Genomic DNA, 18,839 nt, shown 5'->3' with positions numbered 1-18,839 from the left:
AAAAATAAATTACGGAAAAATTTATACATTTTGTCAATTCAACTAATGACATGAAAATCACTGAATGAAGTATGTATAATGTAAATTGTCTTACAATCACATGATGCATTAAAAAAATTTTTTTGAATGCTTTAAGTAAACAAATATAGTCTGCATAAGCCATAGTGTATGAAGATAGATGTAATTGATACAGTAGATCTAACAGAAAGAATGAAGTCGATTAGAAATCATCGTTCTAGTAATTCCTAATCTTTCCATTACAATTCAACACAGTTTGCTCCTTTTGAACGATATGGTTATACGCTTCATATGAAAAGCAAATTTGTACTGTGTATTTAAGAATTCTATATGTTCATTTTGTAACATCTTTTACAAAAATGTCTACAAATTCTAAATATATGTTTTCATAGAACATACATAGAATCTTAAAAATATATTACTTTCCGTACTAATTTTATGTATGGTACTTAATTCTATTATATGAGAATATTTTTATAGAACGTTTCGGCTGTTCGAAAGGAACAATAAATTTCAATAAAAAAATCGTCCTGTTGGAATCCAACCGTAACAAAAAGTTACTTATTCTCACGTCACTGTGCATTATATAATAAATTCCGGTAATTTGAAATTATCAAATTAATCGAATCTATTTTTTCGCGATTGACGGTTGAAATAAACTAGTTTTTCTGGTCGTTAATAAATTTCAGTCACCTTTAGTTATTACGGTGACATATGAGTACACATTGTGTTATTAAGATTAAAAGAAAAAGATCATTTTTGCATCCATTATAAGCGATAAGTTAAAGTTATGTTCTTTTTTTGTTTTCCAGCGAACACTTGAAAGCAATACGTTCTCTTTTATAGATTTAATAAGGAAATTGATTGTCTTGATCCACGATAAAATTGTCGTAGTTTAAATAAATTTTTAGTGAAACAAAAATAAATATTTCGGTTATACTACGTTTTTCTTTTAAGATTAAATTAGGAATCCGACTTTTTGCTGACGCTAAATCACGCCGTCAGTTGATAGAAAAAATAAAATATTAATCTGAGTTATTATTATACAGAATAAAGATATGTTGACATTTCCTATTTTAACAGTATTCTCAAGTAGAACTTAATTATAGAACAGGTACGAATTGATAAATAATATGTTATTTGTCTAAAAATCATGATTTATGAAAACGAAAATCGTAATTATTTTTAATAACTGAGTCGTTGCTCAATACTGATCTAAATAAATTGTTTCGGATTTGTTTTTTTTTTCCTTTAGTTTATCAACTAGTAACGAAAATACATAACTTGTTTATAAATGAAACAAACGTACTATCACGTGGGGTGTTATACATATGATAAAAAAGTCTATAAAAACCATGCAAGATATATGGAAAAGTTTGTATGTACTATAAGTATATACATTTTAGAATGCTTCTCATATCATATGATCCATAACGATGTTTTATAAATAATATAAACGAGGTCCTGATATCATAAATTCTATTCCAGAAATACATTGTATATTGTACATAAAAATGTGGGATAAATATTAAAACAACCTTTTGCAGCTCAAACGTCCTTATCAGTTCCAACAATCATCTTACTGTTCAAGTTAATTCTAAATCCAAATTTTTCTACTTGAGTGTTACTATCCAATAAAATACAAATTTTTGGAATTTTACCTTGGGACAAAATCAATCAAATTTTACCCTCAGAGATATTAAAATTTTAATTGTCTACTCTTCGATGGAAAATTAGTTTTTTATTCACGAATTCGTATATAGTTTAACGAGCACTCATAATTCTGTATGAAAATTTGAGGAATATAAAAAAAAATCACACGGTATTTTTAACAAAATTCACTTTTCTAATGAATACTTAAAATTTGAGTTATTATTTTGGGACGAATCATAAGCTTAAATTTGTCTACAAGAGAAAGTAGAGCATGTAATTGCAAAAATTATTCCATATATTTATTTTTTAGCCCTCTAAATACTGATATTAACTATTTTTCTATAAAAAATGGCCAATTTTTACGTTTCATCCTCATACATATCGTTTTTATTTTTTTCAACATGAGTACAAATTTTTTTTATAACAAATATTAATATTTTAAGTTCTAATAATACTCTGAGCAAATAACAGAAAATTAAATAATCTTATTTTGGCAATCTTATAAAAGTTACATTAACTTTAAAAGCCGATAGAAAACATTATTATAACACTTAAATAGAAATCATAAATAAAAAGTTATCTCTTAATGCATCATTTTTTATCCCCAGCTTTAAGGATGATTATCATTGACAACACAATTCAACTATAAAATAGAAAAATTATGCTACTTGTGGTGCGTTATTATTATCTTTTTGGACAATTTTCGTAAGATTAAATTTCACAGGTTGGTTGTTGATTACTTTAAGTTTGGTCGTAGATTTTATCTGAGACTTAAATTGATTTGATACCCAGGTTTTAATTGATTGTCTTGAGCGATTTTGCAAACATGGATATTTTTCTTGAAGATCGTCAATTTCATTTAACGGAGGTAAAGTACCAGCATGCAAATATTGCCGAAACGCCGAAGATACAATGTTAAGTTCGTTAGAAGTCCATCGTTTGCGTTGAACTTTACCTGGAAATTGAACGATTTTTAAATTTACATTAAAAAAAGAACAGTTTGAAACCTATCATGATAGCAAAATCTTAAACATTATAACTTGAATAGAAATCATATTATCTACTGTACCAGGAGTTAACTGCCCGTTCTTTTTTCCAACTTTGAAATCAGCTGTCATACGTACTACTGGAGAATTACTGAGCTCAGAATTTTCATCGAATTCCATATTTCTTATAGGTGACAGTTGTGAATCAATAATATTTTTATCGTCTCCAATTGCTTTTATTTCATGCAAGCAGCCAGGTTTTGGAGAATAAGCAGAAGATTCCCTAGGATTTTCATCTAAATCATCTTCATTTACTTTGTCTGAGATAACAATATAGTCACTAACGTCATCGATAAGATCATCATCTCCTTCTTCTTCATCATCATCAATAGGACCTTGAACTGCTTCCAGAACTTTTGCTACTTGAACAATTGTTTTAGACTTAGTCGGTTGTTGGTAAAAATCACGGTGGATTTTTTCGGAATGACCCATATGATTCATGACATCACCAAGGGCCTTATCATTCAACTCTAATTCCATACATTTAGTAGCAACATGCTTACGAAGACCAGTTCCTCGGAGTAATTCTGGTTTCTCAGCTCCACAAGCGACCGAATATAATCTCATTTCCTTGCAAATATTAACTACTCTGATACGATCATCAACATTATTTGGTAATCCGAATAAGTACTCATTTCTGGGAGGTACATTTGCACTTATTCGATGCCGAATCAATAAACCAATTTCTTTTATTATATCTCCACCAGCAATTACAGCAACAGTACGATTTTTTTCCCTCTGATCGCAACTCTAAAAAATTTCTGAGCAATTTTTTTACCACTTTCATCTAACAAATTAAACTCTTCGAGATCTTTTTTTTTTATCAATGCACTCGATACGACTAAAATCACTAATAAGAATATTTTGTATATCTCCAACTCTTCTACGATTAAATACTAAAAGAAAAGCGGAAACCAGCTTCAACCCATTCAGCCATTCTAGTAAATTAAATGATTTTTCTAAAATTTTAAAACATCTTTTACGTTCAGTTTTCAAATAATAAATCAGTCGTCCAATATCTTCAGTCATTGGTAGCATAACTATTTTTGTCTCTTAATTTTACTTTGACCCTCCATGGCAATTTTATTAATAGAATCTGGTACTTCATTTTTATAAACTTTCTTAAATCTTATAACTCTATCTAAGCCATCTTTATCATTTTTTTGCCAATTCACTCTCGTAAATTTTTCTTATATGTTTTAAATAAGTAACTAGATTTAAGGCTGAAGAAGGTGCGCCGCAATTATTCTCCATTCGGTTTATTCTTGCGACTATTTCAATTGCTTTCACTATAGTGTCAATATATTCTGGTGCAAGAAGTGAGGCAAGATCCTCTACTTGTGAATTTATTTGTTTAGCTGCAAATAATAAGCGACCCACCAATCGTAATCTGGCTCGTATCATGTTATGCTGGTAATGTGGTGTATATTTTATACACAATTTATTACCGTATAAAATGACAAGCCAATCATATCTGATTAACCGTACAATTACGTCTTCATGAAAAACCGGAAATATAACGAGACTCAGCGTATCACTTGCTGTAGCATGAATACGTCCTTCTACGTAGCGACCAAGAAATTTATACGATTGTGATCCATTTGTTTTTGCGTTTATACAAACTGCATAATGCTTGTACGAATTAGCTTTAGTTACAGTTTTAAGACACTTAGGACAAGTTGTATAGTCATTTGCAGGTTTGTTATCTAATTTTGGACGACGACTGACTAGAAGAAGTCCAGTATTATAATCAGGGTGGGTGTTATGCATCGCACGTCCGTTATCTCGATAAATTTCTATTAATTTCTTCCTTTCTTTTGTACCTGCAAAAATAATTAGAGTGTTTATGACTGCAGAACAATTTTTACGGGTTTCATTTAAAAAATAACGGTATATATAGTTAATTTTGATTTAATATCATGGTAATAATCACAGTTAAGATAATCTTATGCATAATCATAAACACATCATGAGTAAAGATTTTAAAAAGCTGTAAGACTCAGACAATTGAAATCTGTTTTGAGTTAAATAGCCAATATATAAGAAATAAGATAAAAATATCTTCAAGAATTACTTTTCAACTATTATAAAAAGAATTTTAGGAGTTATGATAGAAAAAATAAATCTTGGTATTTAATAAAATTCTATTTATAATTACTACTAACCTTTTGGAGTATTCTTAAGTTGTTGTGCCTCTTCGAGATCTTTATGGACCGTTTCAATATGGCGAGGTAACTTGATTACTAATTTGTGACAGTAAATACAAAAATATTTTTTTTTCCACCGTGGCTTGTGCAGAACGTCACCAGTTTCTTTGTTAGTGATAAAAATACTTTCTGCATTTAATTTCGAGTTATCACAAGATCCTTTTGACGGAAGAGGTATCTTAATAGATGATGAATTACTTATTATTATATTTTGTGTACTTGAAGCACACGGCGATGAATTTGTCAGTTTATCTTCGAATCCAATACTTTTATTATTGAAAGTTGCTGGTAATCCAGTGATTTCAGTTGAATCATCTGCCATAGTCGAGGAATGCGTTATTTTTTAGGGTCATAATCAACATCACTCGAGTTTTTATCAGTCACGTTATATCCCGATAAAACTGAATTGATATTATCTGAGTTATATTCATTAGGGTGGTGTTCTAACTGTGGAATCGATAAATTCTGATTATCATCAATAACGTTGATGCTAGAATCTCGTATAATTTCGACAGTTTCACTGTTCAATTGTGACGACAGAATACTCTCCAATTGATCAGAAATCTGTGATATATTAAAAAGTAACAAATATAATAAGTTATATCTTAGTAATTCATACATGCTAACCACTTAAAGTACACTACCTCATAATTGGAGTTATATTGAGACAAATCTGAATCGTCATAGTTTGCTTCATCAATAATGGGAATTATAACTGCATCTATTAATTCATCTTCCGGAGAAGTGAACTGTGCAGATAAATAATTGTTGTTAACTTCAAAATTAAATTCTTTTTGAAAAATACGATCAAAATTATTCTGTAAAAAGAAAAAGTAAACTTTATACGACAAATGATCGTGATATTGGTTTGCATAAGCTAATGAGCCGTTTTTTTGTTAAATATTATTGGAGTAAACATATGGAAAACATATCAAATCGGAATTATTGTAAATACTAAATTCTGAACTCAAGAGTCTTAAAATATTTTAAACAGCATAGAACACATTATTCATTAGTGATGAATACTTAATTATGATAACTTCAAGAATTATGGATTATCAGGCATTCGTGTCGATATTACAATAAAAAGATTTCGGGCAAAAATTAGACCAAGCTAATGCTAAAACTACGTGAATAAAAAAAAATTAAAGATGAAATTATACACTAAATATAAAAGTAGCAACAGAATATGAATAATTATAATAAACTCTTGAACTAGGCGTCCATAATATATTTGAGCTATCACAAACCTCATTCGGTTGTAGAACTTTATTTAAATTATCAACTTCTTTATCAGATTTATATTTAATTTTGATATCCTGATTTTCTACTTGAATATTTGGATTTATACTAGGATTGAATAATGCATCACATAATGACGAGTTATCTAAGACTTGATCAGTCTTAATATCATTCATATCAGAAGTACAGTCGATTGTTATCTGGCCATTTGATTGTAGATTATAATTGGTATTATTTACGATGTTATGGACTACTTCACTACTTTGCAAATTTTGATCATCTAGACCATCAACAAGCGCTGCCATCATCTATAAAGTATTGATACAATTTTTAGTGAAATAAAAGTTAGTTTATTGTACGGCAAATTACTAAATTTGAATGACTTAATCCAAAAAAATTTATTAAATCTATAAATAGAAAATAACTAACCTCATTATTTTGAGGCATATCGTTTAAGCTTACACTTTTATCAAGTTCAGAATTTTTGATAATCGAGATGTTTTGTCTTTGTTCTTCATTATCCAAATCAATGATCATTTTCGGTATTGTATTTGCCATATTCAAAACGGAATCTTGACTAATATCACTTTTAGTCTGCTCAGTGATAGAAATGTTTAGAATGCTTGAAGAAAGTTTTGTACATAGAGGTTCGAATAACGCTGAATCGTCAACTGTACGATTTACAACCTTAAAATTTGTAAAATGTCATTACAGTGAAGTTTATTATAGTATCAACAAATTGATCAGATAATAATCAAAGATAATACAAACCTTTATATAACATTGACTTAGGTTTGATTCTGACTGGAAATTTTGATCGTTTAAATGGAGTTTTTCAACAAATTCAGGATCATTATCATCTTGAAAATTTTTTTCTGTTTTTTTCTGCCTGAAATCACATTTTGGATCTCCGGGTGAATGTTCTCTTAAGATCGATCGGACATTTTCATTTCCAGTAAACATTGTAGATTTTAGGTTTCTATCGAAACGTTCAAGCAAAACTATAGGCATCTGCGATTTACAAAGAAAATCCGGATTTAATGAATTTTTGATAATTTCAGAACCACTTTTTTTTTTCTTTTTATTTGACTTCTTTGACAACATTTTGTCATTAAGTCGTTTTATTCGTACGAACGGCACATTAAAGGTCAACATTTTGCTTGTATGCATTAGACAATAATAATCTGCAATAAAAAAAAGTTGATCGATTAAATATTTACAACATCCAACATATATTTTACTAAGAAAATAATTAATCAAATATTGGATGTCCATCATCACAATTGAACCACGAAAGTTTCAAGCTTATCGTCCAACTTCATGGCAAGTTTTCAATTTAATATTGATTTTTCTCAATTATCTGTAGTAAATCCTTTACATACTTACAAAAATAACTTCTATCGATCCTTTTAATACAAAATAGGTATTAATAACTATAAACTTGTTTCTATAATTAAATCATCATTGTAGATTTAAAAAAACGGATTAATTTCTAATTTAACCAAGACACAATCACTGACACTTGTAATCTATCCATATATTTTTTTTCTTTAACTATGTTTCTTGTGAGCCAGGTTAGAGTGGTCTTTTTTTTTTTCTATTTTGACCATCAAACATACGGTAGATGTCTCTGCTGCAGAATTCAGCCGTAGTTTTGAATCTCAGCAAAATCATATTTATTTATAATTTACTTATAAAAGCAATAATGCTAGCAACTTTTTCCTGGTTAAATGTCAATATTTATAATATTTCTAATACGAATATTTATTAGTCGCATAGATTTCATCGTTCTAACGCGGGAAATAAATTTGAATTAGCATATCAATTTCTGTTCATTTGCTTAGAATTAAAAATAAATTATCAAAATGTAGTATTTATTTATACACAATTATAGTTATATATTTATTTAAGAACGGGAGCCTATATTGAGACATGACTACTTATAAATTTACAGGAAAATATTTGATCAGAGCAACTAATAGTACGAAGAAACTTGCTAAATTTCTGAGATACCTTTTATTATTGTATAAAAGTTTTGTGAAAAAAATTATTTAAATCAATTTCATTAAATTGTAAAAAATTATAAATGTAATTTTATTATCAAAATCAAAATATACCAGAGTTAATTAGGAATTGGAGCAAAATTTCTATATCTACTGTCTCGATAGCTTATACTTTATTTCTCAACTTATTATCACGTAGATAAAGGCTACAGGGTAAACAAATTATTTTAATGTGTATCTTTTTTACTTGATAACTAAAATCAGTTATCAAAATGTACTTACTGTATTGAAACTGTTCGTCTTTATTTACGTAAAAAGAAATTGATAATAATGAAAAATACTTTAATTTCATGATTTTTAATATTTTTCAATAGGTGTTTCAAATTAGGTTTAGCTTAATGTTTGTGTAATTTTAACGTTAATATGTATCAAATGTGAAATGCATTCTACTTTAACAGATAGCTTTTGGACGAATGATCGTGTTATTTTCAAACTTAATTAGCAGAAATCTTACACAATGTTTCTCGTTGAATATAGTAGATTGTAATATTACAAAAAAAATTTTCATTTTCATTTCAATAAACGATTTACAAAAGTTTCTGTGACAGAAAAAAATTGAAAGAGAATTTTTTTCAAACAGCAAGTTTGTCTATATATTCTCATATATATTTATATATATTCGTTATAATATTTGAGTTACTTTGAATAACGTATAGGTTAACCCTATTATTCGTTAATCATAGGATAAAACTTTTCACAATGAGAAAGTAATTGTAATTATTTATTATTCGGTGCAATCATAATACAATTTTTTTGCGGAAATAGTTAAATTTCATAGATTGAATTCCATTTGAGTTTATGAGATTCCAGTCAATAAATTGAGATAACACTAATAAAATACCTTTAGCATTGAGGAAACTTTTGAAAAATTTTCATTCACATTGTGATTATATTATATATAATATATAAGATTATATTCTTTTTTGTAAATTTAGAACTAGATCTAATAACTGTTATTTTATATTAATTACTATAACGTGATTTATTTACATTCAATTACGATTTTAGAATAATTTTTCCAAAACTATATAGAATAATCTTAGAATCAAGTATAATTTTTTAACAAACCAATTAATTAATTAACACTCGAAGAAAAAAATACGTCAATATGGATATTACAAGCTAAGAGAATATTTTATTCCTGAAAATTTTAATTAAGTATTTTAACCACTAAATTATACGATACTTCGTTATTAGGTATTTCTTACAAAGTTATGTTATATAAATAAATATGATAATTGAACAAATAATTGACTCAAAAATGCGAGAGAATTGAAATAATAGAGTCTCTGTTAGAATAATACAAGTATTAATGGCTTTAAAAGCATTGGTGTTATTATTCATCATTTTCCAGATTCCAACATTTCTCGCAAACTGATAACATATGTTTCTTACACATAGCCAATTTACAAGAATGACAAAAAGTACGAATTTTAATATCTTTTAATCTAGGGCAAATAGAACAGCGTTTTGGCTTATTATCACTATCTGCTGGTTTAACAACGAAAGTTTCTGATGAAGAAAATTTTGCAGCATCCTCTCGTAACTGACGAGGTAAATATCGATTTTTTGCTCTCCCTTCAATAGCTTTAATAACAAGGGATAATCCTAATCGTTTTACAAAATCTCTGCGTGAAATTTCTAATTTATTATTGATAGAGAATATGATAAAACTGTTCAAAATTGCTACATCAATCAAATGAAACCATATTCTTAGAGAAAATCGGCGTGTTTTTCTTGAAATCGAATTTTCAAGGAAAATTTTTTCAATCGTTCTGTAGCGTGAACACTATTGATGTAATCATCTTCAATTAATATATTATAATGCATATTAAGAGCTTCCACATTATACAAAGTTGAAATAAATATCCTATTTTGCTTTTCGTTATCAAAACAAGATGTCAGCGCGAGATTATTTTGATAACAACAAAAAGATCTGGCTTGTTTTGAACCAGAAGCACTCAAAAGTTCTGTCGGAATTTCAGGTTCATGACCATTTAATTCACCAGTCGCAGAGATATTATCTTCTACAAGATTATTCATGACGTCAAAACTTGCCAAATTATCCATTAGAAAGACATTACATTTGCATTTTTCCATTATCTGTTTTATATATTTACCAGTACTGTTAGGATAAGCAAAATCCTGTCTTTTTCGTTTATTGACAACGATTTTCATATTCAATATATAATTAAAGCAGCTGTCGACCAGTGTGTAAATTTTTAGACCAATACGTGGTGAATTTTTATTAATAGTCATGAGGGACGGTCCGACACCTTTATACTCAACAATTTGTTCATATAATATTACATCGGAACTCACCCTGAAATTACTCCAACAATTAGATGTGAACAAATCAAATACATTTTTTATTGGAGCAAGACAATCTTTTTTTTAGTTTGAGATTCATTATTTTCTGAATTAAATCGTAAGCACCGTAACAAAAATTTAAAACGGTTGAGATTCATTGATAACCGAAATATATCAACACCCAGTCCAGCGTGTTCCCATAATTCGTCTAAATTTTCATTCTTTGCTTTTAATAAGCTGATCAACAGAATTAAACCGATAAGTGTTTGGATTTCATCAATCTTTGTCTCTTGACAATCTCTTTCTCGGCTATATTGATGACGAATACTTACGATGTATAAATTTGTATTGTGAACAATTATTTCAAGACTTTCATAATCAACAAATAGATTAAAACAATCTTCTACGCTTTTGGCTTGTAATGATTTATTTGATGGACCAGCTGTTTGTGACATAGATTTTGAACGCTCACAATTCCTTAATTCTCGCAATATTTTGTTCCATCTTGTTGAATTATCTCGTCCTATATAAAAATCATCACCACTGACATTAACATCTTCGTTCACTGCAAAAATCTTTGAATAGTTTTCCTTTTGACTCACTAAATTACTTGTATCATGAGAATCTTGCAAATTAAATGATAATTCACCATCACTTTCTTCAGATTCATCCCATTCCAAGTTATTCGTTATTTCGTCGATCAAACATTCTCTTAATCCTTTGAAATCAAACATTCGAGCAGCCTTTAAAAAAATTTTCGATAAATGACGACATTGAATAAACTAAAAATTTTTTTTTCGAAATGGTATTTGAAAGAAGTTTGTAATCAACTTACCATTTTATCAGAGAATAAATTTATAATTTTATTGACCAATTATATTTTAAGCGAAGGATAATTTCTAGGTAAAACGGTCAATGAAATTACAAGCTAGAGGAATGATTTTCACAATTTAACCTCCAAATAACAAATCAATGCAGCGTACATTTTGATATTGGCCAGTGGAAAAATTCTATACAAATGTTAGTGGTATGATCGCCAAACCGAAGAGTTCAGAAAAGTAATAAGTGCAATAAATTAAGTTAACTTTTCTTCTACAGAAAATTGCTTAGAAGTTTACTGTAACTTTTCCAAAGTTACCAGTCAAATTTCACATAGTTATTAGTATGTATGAAACGTTTAACAAACATTTTACTTTACTTTATTATTCGTCCTCGGACAAATTAATATATTTAGATATATTTTAATCAATTTTTTTGGATATCAACACTGTTTTTATAGTCATTACTTGAGAATATAGATAAAGTTTTAAAATTTACATTGTAAAAGTAACTTTTACTCTACCCGACCTCTATCGGGGTTTCGTCAAAAGCGGAATAAATTCATGATAAATAAAAGGAAATAACAAAATCTAGAAAATATGATATTGTCATTTAGATTGATTTTTACATCTGACTTGCTGATGATTATCAAGCTCTAATAATCAATCTTACCATGTCATAAGTTACGTGTCAAAGTGTTTTAAAACTATTGGTCAGTTTATGCATCTTTACTTTTATTTACAGGAATTAAGTGATCAGGTGATTTAGATCTGAAGACCTTCGATAATTGCCAGATCAAAATATATTGCTTATTGTCCAAAAATACTGTAATTGATATCATTTTTTACGAAAGGACATGCAAAAATAAGTGCGTTGCTAAATGTTTGCTAAAACTGCAAGACATATATTTGTCAAATGTGACAATGTATTCTAATTATTACACCCCAGGCGTATGTTTGAGGTTACTATTGGAATTGAATTGGAAACTCCAATTAAACTATTTAATTTCTTTAGAAAATACGCAGATAAGAAATTGACTAGAGTATTCATTCAATTGTTGATTTAGAAAAAAAAAAATAAAAACTATCACTCTATCACTTAATGACAATGCTTTCATGATGAAATTTTCATAAAAATTTATAACTGCATCTCCGTTCTTAATGAGTATCTCGATTTCTAAGATTATTGTGAATTGATAATAGTGTGATATCAGCATGAATAGTTGAATAAAATCATGTAATCACTCAGAATTCAGATAAAATCGTTTGTAAATTGACATTGGCACTGTTGATAATCTGAATAAGCTTTCAATCTGTTTATTAAACATGTTAGATAGCAACAATAATAACAATAATAATAATAATAATAATAATAATAATAATAAAAATTTAAATTAACAATAAATACTTATAAGCTATTTTATCAAAAACTAAAAAAATTGTATTCAATAAGACATCGAGATCAAATAGTCGGATTTACTCTAAAATTGAATTTTTAGCCACTCGTCATACAAATTTTCATCTATTGTGGCCTTGACAGTCATATTTATAAATAATTTTATTTAATATTAGATCGTATAATCATAAAAGTATAAGAAGTTATTAAAATATTTTTTATTACTTAAGTGATTAATTATTATCATAATAATGCTGATAATTTAACTTGGAACCAAAAAATAATTTTCTAAAATAAATTATCACTCATTTGAATAATATATCGACGTCTTTTAAGTGAATATTAGAATATAAAATTTATCAAAGAATTTTTCAATTTTTAATATAGAATTTTAAATTACTGATTGTATATTAAAATAATTCGATGACATCAATGAATATTGATTTCCGATTATTAATATAACGGTATTATTCAATAGTTAGCTTGAATTAGATCAGGAGATATTTTGTACCATGTGATTTTGTCTCCAAATGATATCATTAATTTGACTTCGTTTGAATCTGTTGCGGCTACGGAAATAATAGATACTAGTTTTTGTTAACCGTAAGATGTAAAATTTTAGGTTACCAATTTATGTTTCCTAAGTTAGCTTTCAAATTAAAAATTTGCTTCAATAGAATAATCGTACTTCGACACGGATGTTCTTGATAAATCACGATTCAAATCTATCATAATATTGTTAGACTAATCATTTTATCAAACATAATTTTTGCAATAAATTAGTTCTGTATAAAATATATTTTATCACTATTTGATATCAATAAATGTTATTCATCATCCTTCGACTGGAAATGGAGCATTCAATATTATGATGAAAAACAATTTTGCTATTTGCTGTGAACTTCTAATAATTTTCTAGTATCCATTATGATCATTATTTACTTTAAAGTAAAGCATGATATCTTTTGGCCAACTCGTTGATAGAAAATAAAAATAAAATTAACACCCCATGCGTTTTATTTGTAATTGTGAGTAACTATGTTTTTCATTTTACATTAGGTGTAATAAAAAGATATTTAATTATTCTCGTTTTTTGAATTACAGAGGATTGATAAATTAGAATTCAGCTCATGTTTTTAGTTAAAAAAATAACTTAATTACTAACGAGAGATTCATGTGCTACAGAAAGTAAAATTTTTTTAAAAATGATCAAGATCGATATCAAGTTTCATAGACTAAAAAGAGAATGACCTTTTCTGAATAACACTATAATAATTCGAACTGAGTTCAGAAATTTTCTTGATGTGAATTAAGTGAGAAGTCTTAATCTATAGTATTGCTATTAATTAGAAAACGTTTGTAGTGAAACATTTGCTCGAATCAAAATTTTGATTTTTCATTATAGAATATAGTTAATGATCATGTTGTATATTTTTTGATTACTATCATAATGTAATCCAAAAGATAAATGACGGATTGAAAAATAGCATAAAAACGTAATGCATGCATATTTAGATTTAGAAAATTTTCCTTATCCCATTAAATACCATGATTATTTATTGTTTATTTTGACTGAAAAAAGATGGAATGAATCTGATATTCCCAATTTAATATTAATCCGATTTTGCGAGTATGCTTCATATTAATTTTTCATCATTGATAAAAATATATGTATTTTATAACTACCTAAATGTACCAACTGGCTGATTCATATCAAAATGTTAATTATAACGCCACAAGCATACGTTTTATTTTATAATGATATAATGATAATTATATGGTTGATATTAGCATCAAGTAGCTGAGTTTAATGAGTAAAATATTTTTATAATGTGCTCTTACAATGAGAGAATTCAAGATGAATTTTTTTTTATAACCTTACTTTAGGCGTTATAACTTAACTGAATGTTTCCCTGTTGGATACACATATTGGCTAATGTAACGTGACATTAGTACTAACTGAGAACGCTTATCACCTAATTCATTACAGAATATCATTAGAATAACTTGGCACCTGTTATTTTTACAATCTTCAATATCAGCTGTGAATAGCTGATATTTCGACTTGAAAATATAACTGAGGATTGTATATGAAAGTTGATAATTACTTGGATTATCAATCCAAAAATTTGTAATAGATGTTTTTTCAGCAGTTTTATGTTAAGAAAAATATCACTAAAAACGATTCGCTGATATTTGCATGATATTATCCACCATGCATTATTCAAAAATTCCTTAATCTTTGTCTAGACAATAGGAATCGCCTAATAAGTACTATTTTTTTATCTTATAACTTAGCGGAGTATCTTCCAAAAACTAAGTAGTCTTGAACAGAAATTAACTTTTCGTGAGAAAATTTTATTGAATTAAGATCATTTTTCTGTAACTGTGAGTATTGTAGATAAAAATTCATAATTTAGTTGCCTCGGCAATCGAAAAATTTGTAATCAATTTTTTTTTAATTTTCCATTTTGATAAAATTTGACGACTCATTGCTAATACGTTGGAGATTTCCATTTCGGTTAGATATAACCGTAAACTAGAAAAATTTATCAGCCCATTATAACAGGATGTCAAATATAAAACTCAAGACATTTGTTTCATTCTAAGAAACAAAATTAACCAATAAATTTGACGTTAACTTGTAATGGAAATGAATGTTATAATAAAAAAATGTCTTTTTGCTGACTTCGATGATACAATAATTTGTAATCAATTTGTTTTCTCTACTCGATTCGAGATGTTATTCATTAGCTGAAAATTTCTATTCTAGTTTTGAATATTTTAGATCAAATAAATCCAATGAGAAAAAAAGATCCGCACCTTGATCACGAAATGCTTATGATACCTGCACATGCATATTGAATATCATATCAATCATCATAAAATCATAAGTCAGCTCATATTTGCGTGGATAATATTAATAAGTGTTTAAAATGATAATTTTTCTTTGTCCGTATTTGGAAAAATGTATAATTGTAATTTAATGTTTTAATTCATAACTAAACTCTATGAATAACAACTAAGCTAGCGATTTTCATTCAAGTTAGTTATACCTTTTAGACTATAAATTTTCCGAGAAACTGTAATCAGCAGATCAACTACAATGAGTTATTTAATACCCCACGCGTATGTTTTACAATGAGTCGATTATTCCTATAATCAATTAGCTAATATTTCAATTAATTGATATAACTGAGTGTTAGTGACAAACATTATTTGCTACGTATTTTTTCGATAAGAAAATTTCTTATGAATTTTTTTATAATTTAACTTATGGGCTAATTAATTCGTTGGAAATTTCAGTCTCAATTGTGCAAACCAATAAACTATATAATTCCACTTTAGAAATATTAACTCAGTGAAAGGTAAATTTATGTCGGAAATATTTATGGATGACATTCACAGTTATACTTTATAGATAAAATTCATTGAAAGCTCAAAATAAAAATTATAAATGCAATATCAAGTCAAGAAAAAAAAATAGACTGTTTTCGTGAATAATCACGTGGGGTGTAGTACAGATAATATAAGAGTGGATGTCGTAGACCAGAAGATCGCGCTAAGTCTTCATAAACCAGACTTTATGCATAAATCTAATGCGGACAGTCTTCAAAAGCCAGACTGTATGCCTGAACTTAGAGCGGACAGTCCGCATAAACCTGGAAAGTCTGCAAAAGCCGTACTTGACATGTAGAATAGTCCGCATAAGCAAGCGTGGATAAACATATATATATATATAAATACATACATATATAGACTTTTGAACCATATGCATTTTCTGAATCCGCTTGACGAGCTGAGTCGAAATATAGCAAAATTTTTCAAAAGTTCCGTCATGAGGACCAATGCAATAGTTAGATTTCTATGAAATCTACTAAAAACTGCAGCCACCTCATTAACTCTATGGAAATTATATCGGCCTCGGTCCATGCCCTTTTTCAATGTAAATAGAATGTAGATTTACATGTACTTTATTAATATAAGAATAATTTTTAGGGGATTTAGGAAAGATTAGCTATTATTTAATGAACAATTAATATGATTGATAAGAATAAATAAAGAAAAATAGGAAAGAATAAATTTTAACCGGGAAATGTATAGTATGTGTTTGCTTAAACCGCAGAAAAGAGAAATAGGCATCTTACCGACTGTAAAATTTTAATTTGAAAATTAAAGAGATGTCGCTACATGAATGTTTCTTATTTTTGAAAACTAAGTCAGGCCCGTAAGATTGAGGACGCATTTTAATTAAACTAGCTTTTTCTAAATATTGGATAGAAATTAAAAAATTAAATTACTGAGATTGAAGGTATCAACTCGAAGAAAAAAATCATCCGTTAAAGAATATTTGAACATTCAAAAATCATAGGCAAGACATATAAATATTTTCTTACTGTATTACAGTAAAAAATAAATGCAGAAAAATTTGGAAAAAAGCAAATAGAAATCAAAAAAGCTTAACTTAAATGTTTTATAATTTGTTGTGAACGTTCCTTTTTACACATTTTTGGTGATACAATATTATTCCCATACTTTCAATAGTCTAATTAAATTTTATAAGAATAAAATTTTTAATTTTTAAATAAATTAAATCAAATGTAAATGTATTATTTTCTTCAGAATATTTTTTTTTTAAATAAATGTTAAGACAATTTTATTTGGAGCATTAATAAAAGGAAAGAATAATTTATTTCATTCAAAAATTTTGATAATCTTTTGTTTCGTAAGGATTTAGATTGATTATCAATTTTTTAAGAAATGGAAAATTGTGCTAGTACTTTAAAAAAAGATAAAATCCGCTGGCAAGTTTTCATTGAAAATTATAAAAAATTGAAGTGCGAGTGTTTTCAGTCAGATGTTCGCCGAAAAAATTATTTTATGCGTTTATTAACAAAATTTTTAATGTTCTGATATTCATGTTAATTAATTTACATATTTGTAGTGGAAAGATGTTATTCCCATAATTTCATAAATACGAGTATAATTTTATAATGTGATGGTAAAAAGTGAGTGCGAGCGAGACGGCAGAGCAACAGAATTATTATTACTATTGTTATCATCGTTATTATTACTATTATTATTATTGTTATTATTACTATTGTCATCATCGTTATTACCACTATTATTACTATCATTATTATTACTATTATTACTATCATTATTATTACTATTATTATCGTTCTTGTCATTATTAATACCGGAGTATATTTAATATACTAAAGATGTTTTTTTTTTATATATCATTGTTCATTTACATTTCTTTGATTAATGAAAAAGTTTATTTAGTTTTAAATACGTGACTGAGATTTATTTTAAAATGCGCGCGAATGTTTGAGTACGCCACCGCGGCGAGAGATGGCGAAGAATTTCGCCGCTCGTTCGTTTGCAGTAAAAACCGACGAACTAATATAAGCGAAACTGCGTGGCGATAATTTTTGTTCTTTTAAAGAACAAAAATTTATTTACCTGAAAGAAAGAATTAATTGAATTCTCGAACAGATTCAAAATATCTGAATAATTATTCAATTGATTACTTTCATTGGGAAATTATTTTGGTGAAAATTATTATTTAGCAAATGTTATTTTTTTTCTAAGTCCCGAACGATTTTTGTATGGAATTGATTTGGTATGAAATTTATTGTAATCTGTTGAAATTAATGAGTGAATTTAATATTTGATCAGATTTAAATAATTAAAAAATCTGAAGTTTGGCGAAAAGCGATAGATGGCGATAATTTTCCCAGATCTTTCACTCTTGGAGAAAGGTCTGGGAAATGCCAAAAGCGATTTTTATCGACGGAAAGAAAAACCAAGTTTTCCAGTGGTTCTTGTTTCTGGTAGAAGACCCTTCACCAAGGAATAACCAAGGAACTCTTACCTTGTCTCCGACCAGGAACCAGGTAAGTGCTGACTTATCCATTGGGGGAAATTTGGCCACCGGGAAGGGTTGCTTTCCAAGCACCCAGAGGGAACTAGGGGTAAGTAGGGCCGGGAAGGGTTGCTTTCCAAGCACCCAGAGGGAACTAGGGGTAAGTAGGGCCGGGAAGGGTTGCTTTCCAAGCACCCAGAGGGAACTAGGGGTA

The 18,839-nt window shown here is 27.9% G+C and overlaps 4 protein-coding genes across 6 annotated transcripts; all 4 read right to left on the bottom strand.

Moving 5' to 3' along the window:
* Nucleotides 1–2,027: 2,027 nt before the first annotated feature.
* LOC141526534 (uncharacterized) lies at nucleotides 2,028–3,729 on the bottom strand. The gene is made up of 2 exons (XM_074241570.1): nucleotides 2,741–3,729; nucleotides 2,028–2,626 (listed from the first exon to the last, which is right to left on the bottom strand). The coding sequence occupies exons 1-2, from the start codon at nucleotides 3,282–3,284 to the stop codon at nucleotides 2,331–2,333; spliced, it is 840 nt and encodes a 279-aa protein (XP_074097671.1). The 5' UTR covers nucleotides 3,285–3,729; the 3' UTR covers nucleotides 2,028–2,330.
* Nucleotides 3,730–3,857: 128 nt separating this feature from the next.
* On the bottom strand, nucleotides 3,858–5,246 carry LOC141526533 (uncharacterized). Its single transcript, XM_074241569.1, has 2 exons — nucleotides 4,883–5,246; nucleotides 3,858–4,540 (listed from the first exon to the last, which is right to left on the bottom strand). The coding sequence occupies exons 1-2, from the start codon at nucleotides 5,244–5,246 to the stop codon at nucleotides 3,873–3,875; spliced, it is 1,032 nt and encodes a 343-aa protein (XP_074097670.1). The 3' UTR covers nucleotides 3,858–3,872.
* A 14-nt stretch (nucleotides 5,247–5,260) lies between these two features.
* LOC141526532 (uncharacterized) lies at nucleotides 5,261–8,333 on the bottom strand. Of its 2 annotated transcripts, XM_074241567.1 has the most exons (6): nucleotides 7,553–8,333; nucleotides 6,938–7,350; nucleotides 6,596–6,853; nucleotides 6,175–6,474; nucleotides 5,569–5,742; nucleotides 5,261–5,488 (listed from the first exon to the last, which is right to left on the bottom strand). In XM_074241567.1, exons 2-6 carry the CDS (start codon nucleotides 7,334–7,336, stop codon nucleotides 5,261–5,263), a joined length of 1,359 nt encoding a protein of 452 aa, XP_074097668.1. In that variant the 5' UTR covers nucleotides 7,337–7,350; nucleotides 7,553–8,333. The 2 variants fall into 2 exon arrangements, with proteins under 2 accessions (XP_074097668.1, XP_074097667.1); XM_074241566.1 differs by having other exon boundaries at nucleotides 6,938–8,333.
* Nucleotides 8,334–9,832: 1,499 nt separating this feature from the next.
* LOC141526526 (uncharacterized) lies at nucleotides 9,833–11,771 on the bottom strand. 2 transcript variants are annotated; one of them, XM_074241559.1, is made up of 3 exons: nucleotides 11,375–11,771; nucleotides 11,142–11,282; nucleotides 9,833–11,062 (listed from the first exon to the last, which is right to left on the bottom strand). In XM_074241559.1, the coding sequence occupies exons 1-3, from the start codon at nucleotides 11,375–11,377 to the stop codon at nucleotides 11,018–11,020; spliced, it is 189 nt and encodes a 62-aa protein (XP_074097660.1). In that variant the 5' UTR covers nucleotides 11,378–11,771; the 3' UTR covers nucleotides 9,833–11,017. The 2 variants fall into 2 exon arrangements, with proteins under 2 accessions (XP_074097660.1, XP_074097659.1); XM_074241558.1 differs by having other exon boundaries at nucleotides 9,833–11,282; nucleotides 11,375–11,757.
* Nucleotides 11,772–18,839: the final 7,068 nt, after the last annotated feature.

Source organism: Cotesia typhae, unplaced genomic scaffold (genome assembly GCF_013202065.1).
Source record: "Cotesia typhae breed Kobodo isofemale line unplaced genomic scaffold, CoteBio_Ctyphae contig_34, whole genome shotgun sequence".
Lineage (NCBI taxonomy): Eukaryota > Metazoa > Arthropoda > Insecta > Hymenoptera > Braconidae > Cotesia > Cotesia typhae.
The sequence above is the reverse complement of the archived record's forward strand: the minus strand, read 5'-3'. Positions and strand labels throughout refer to the sequence as shown.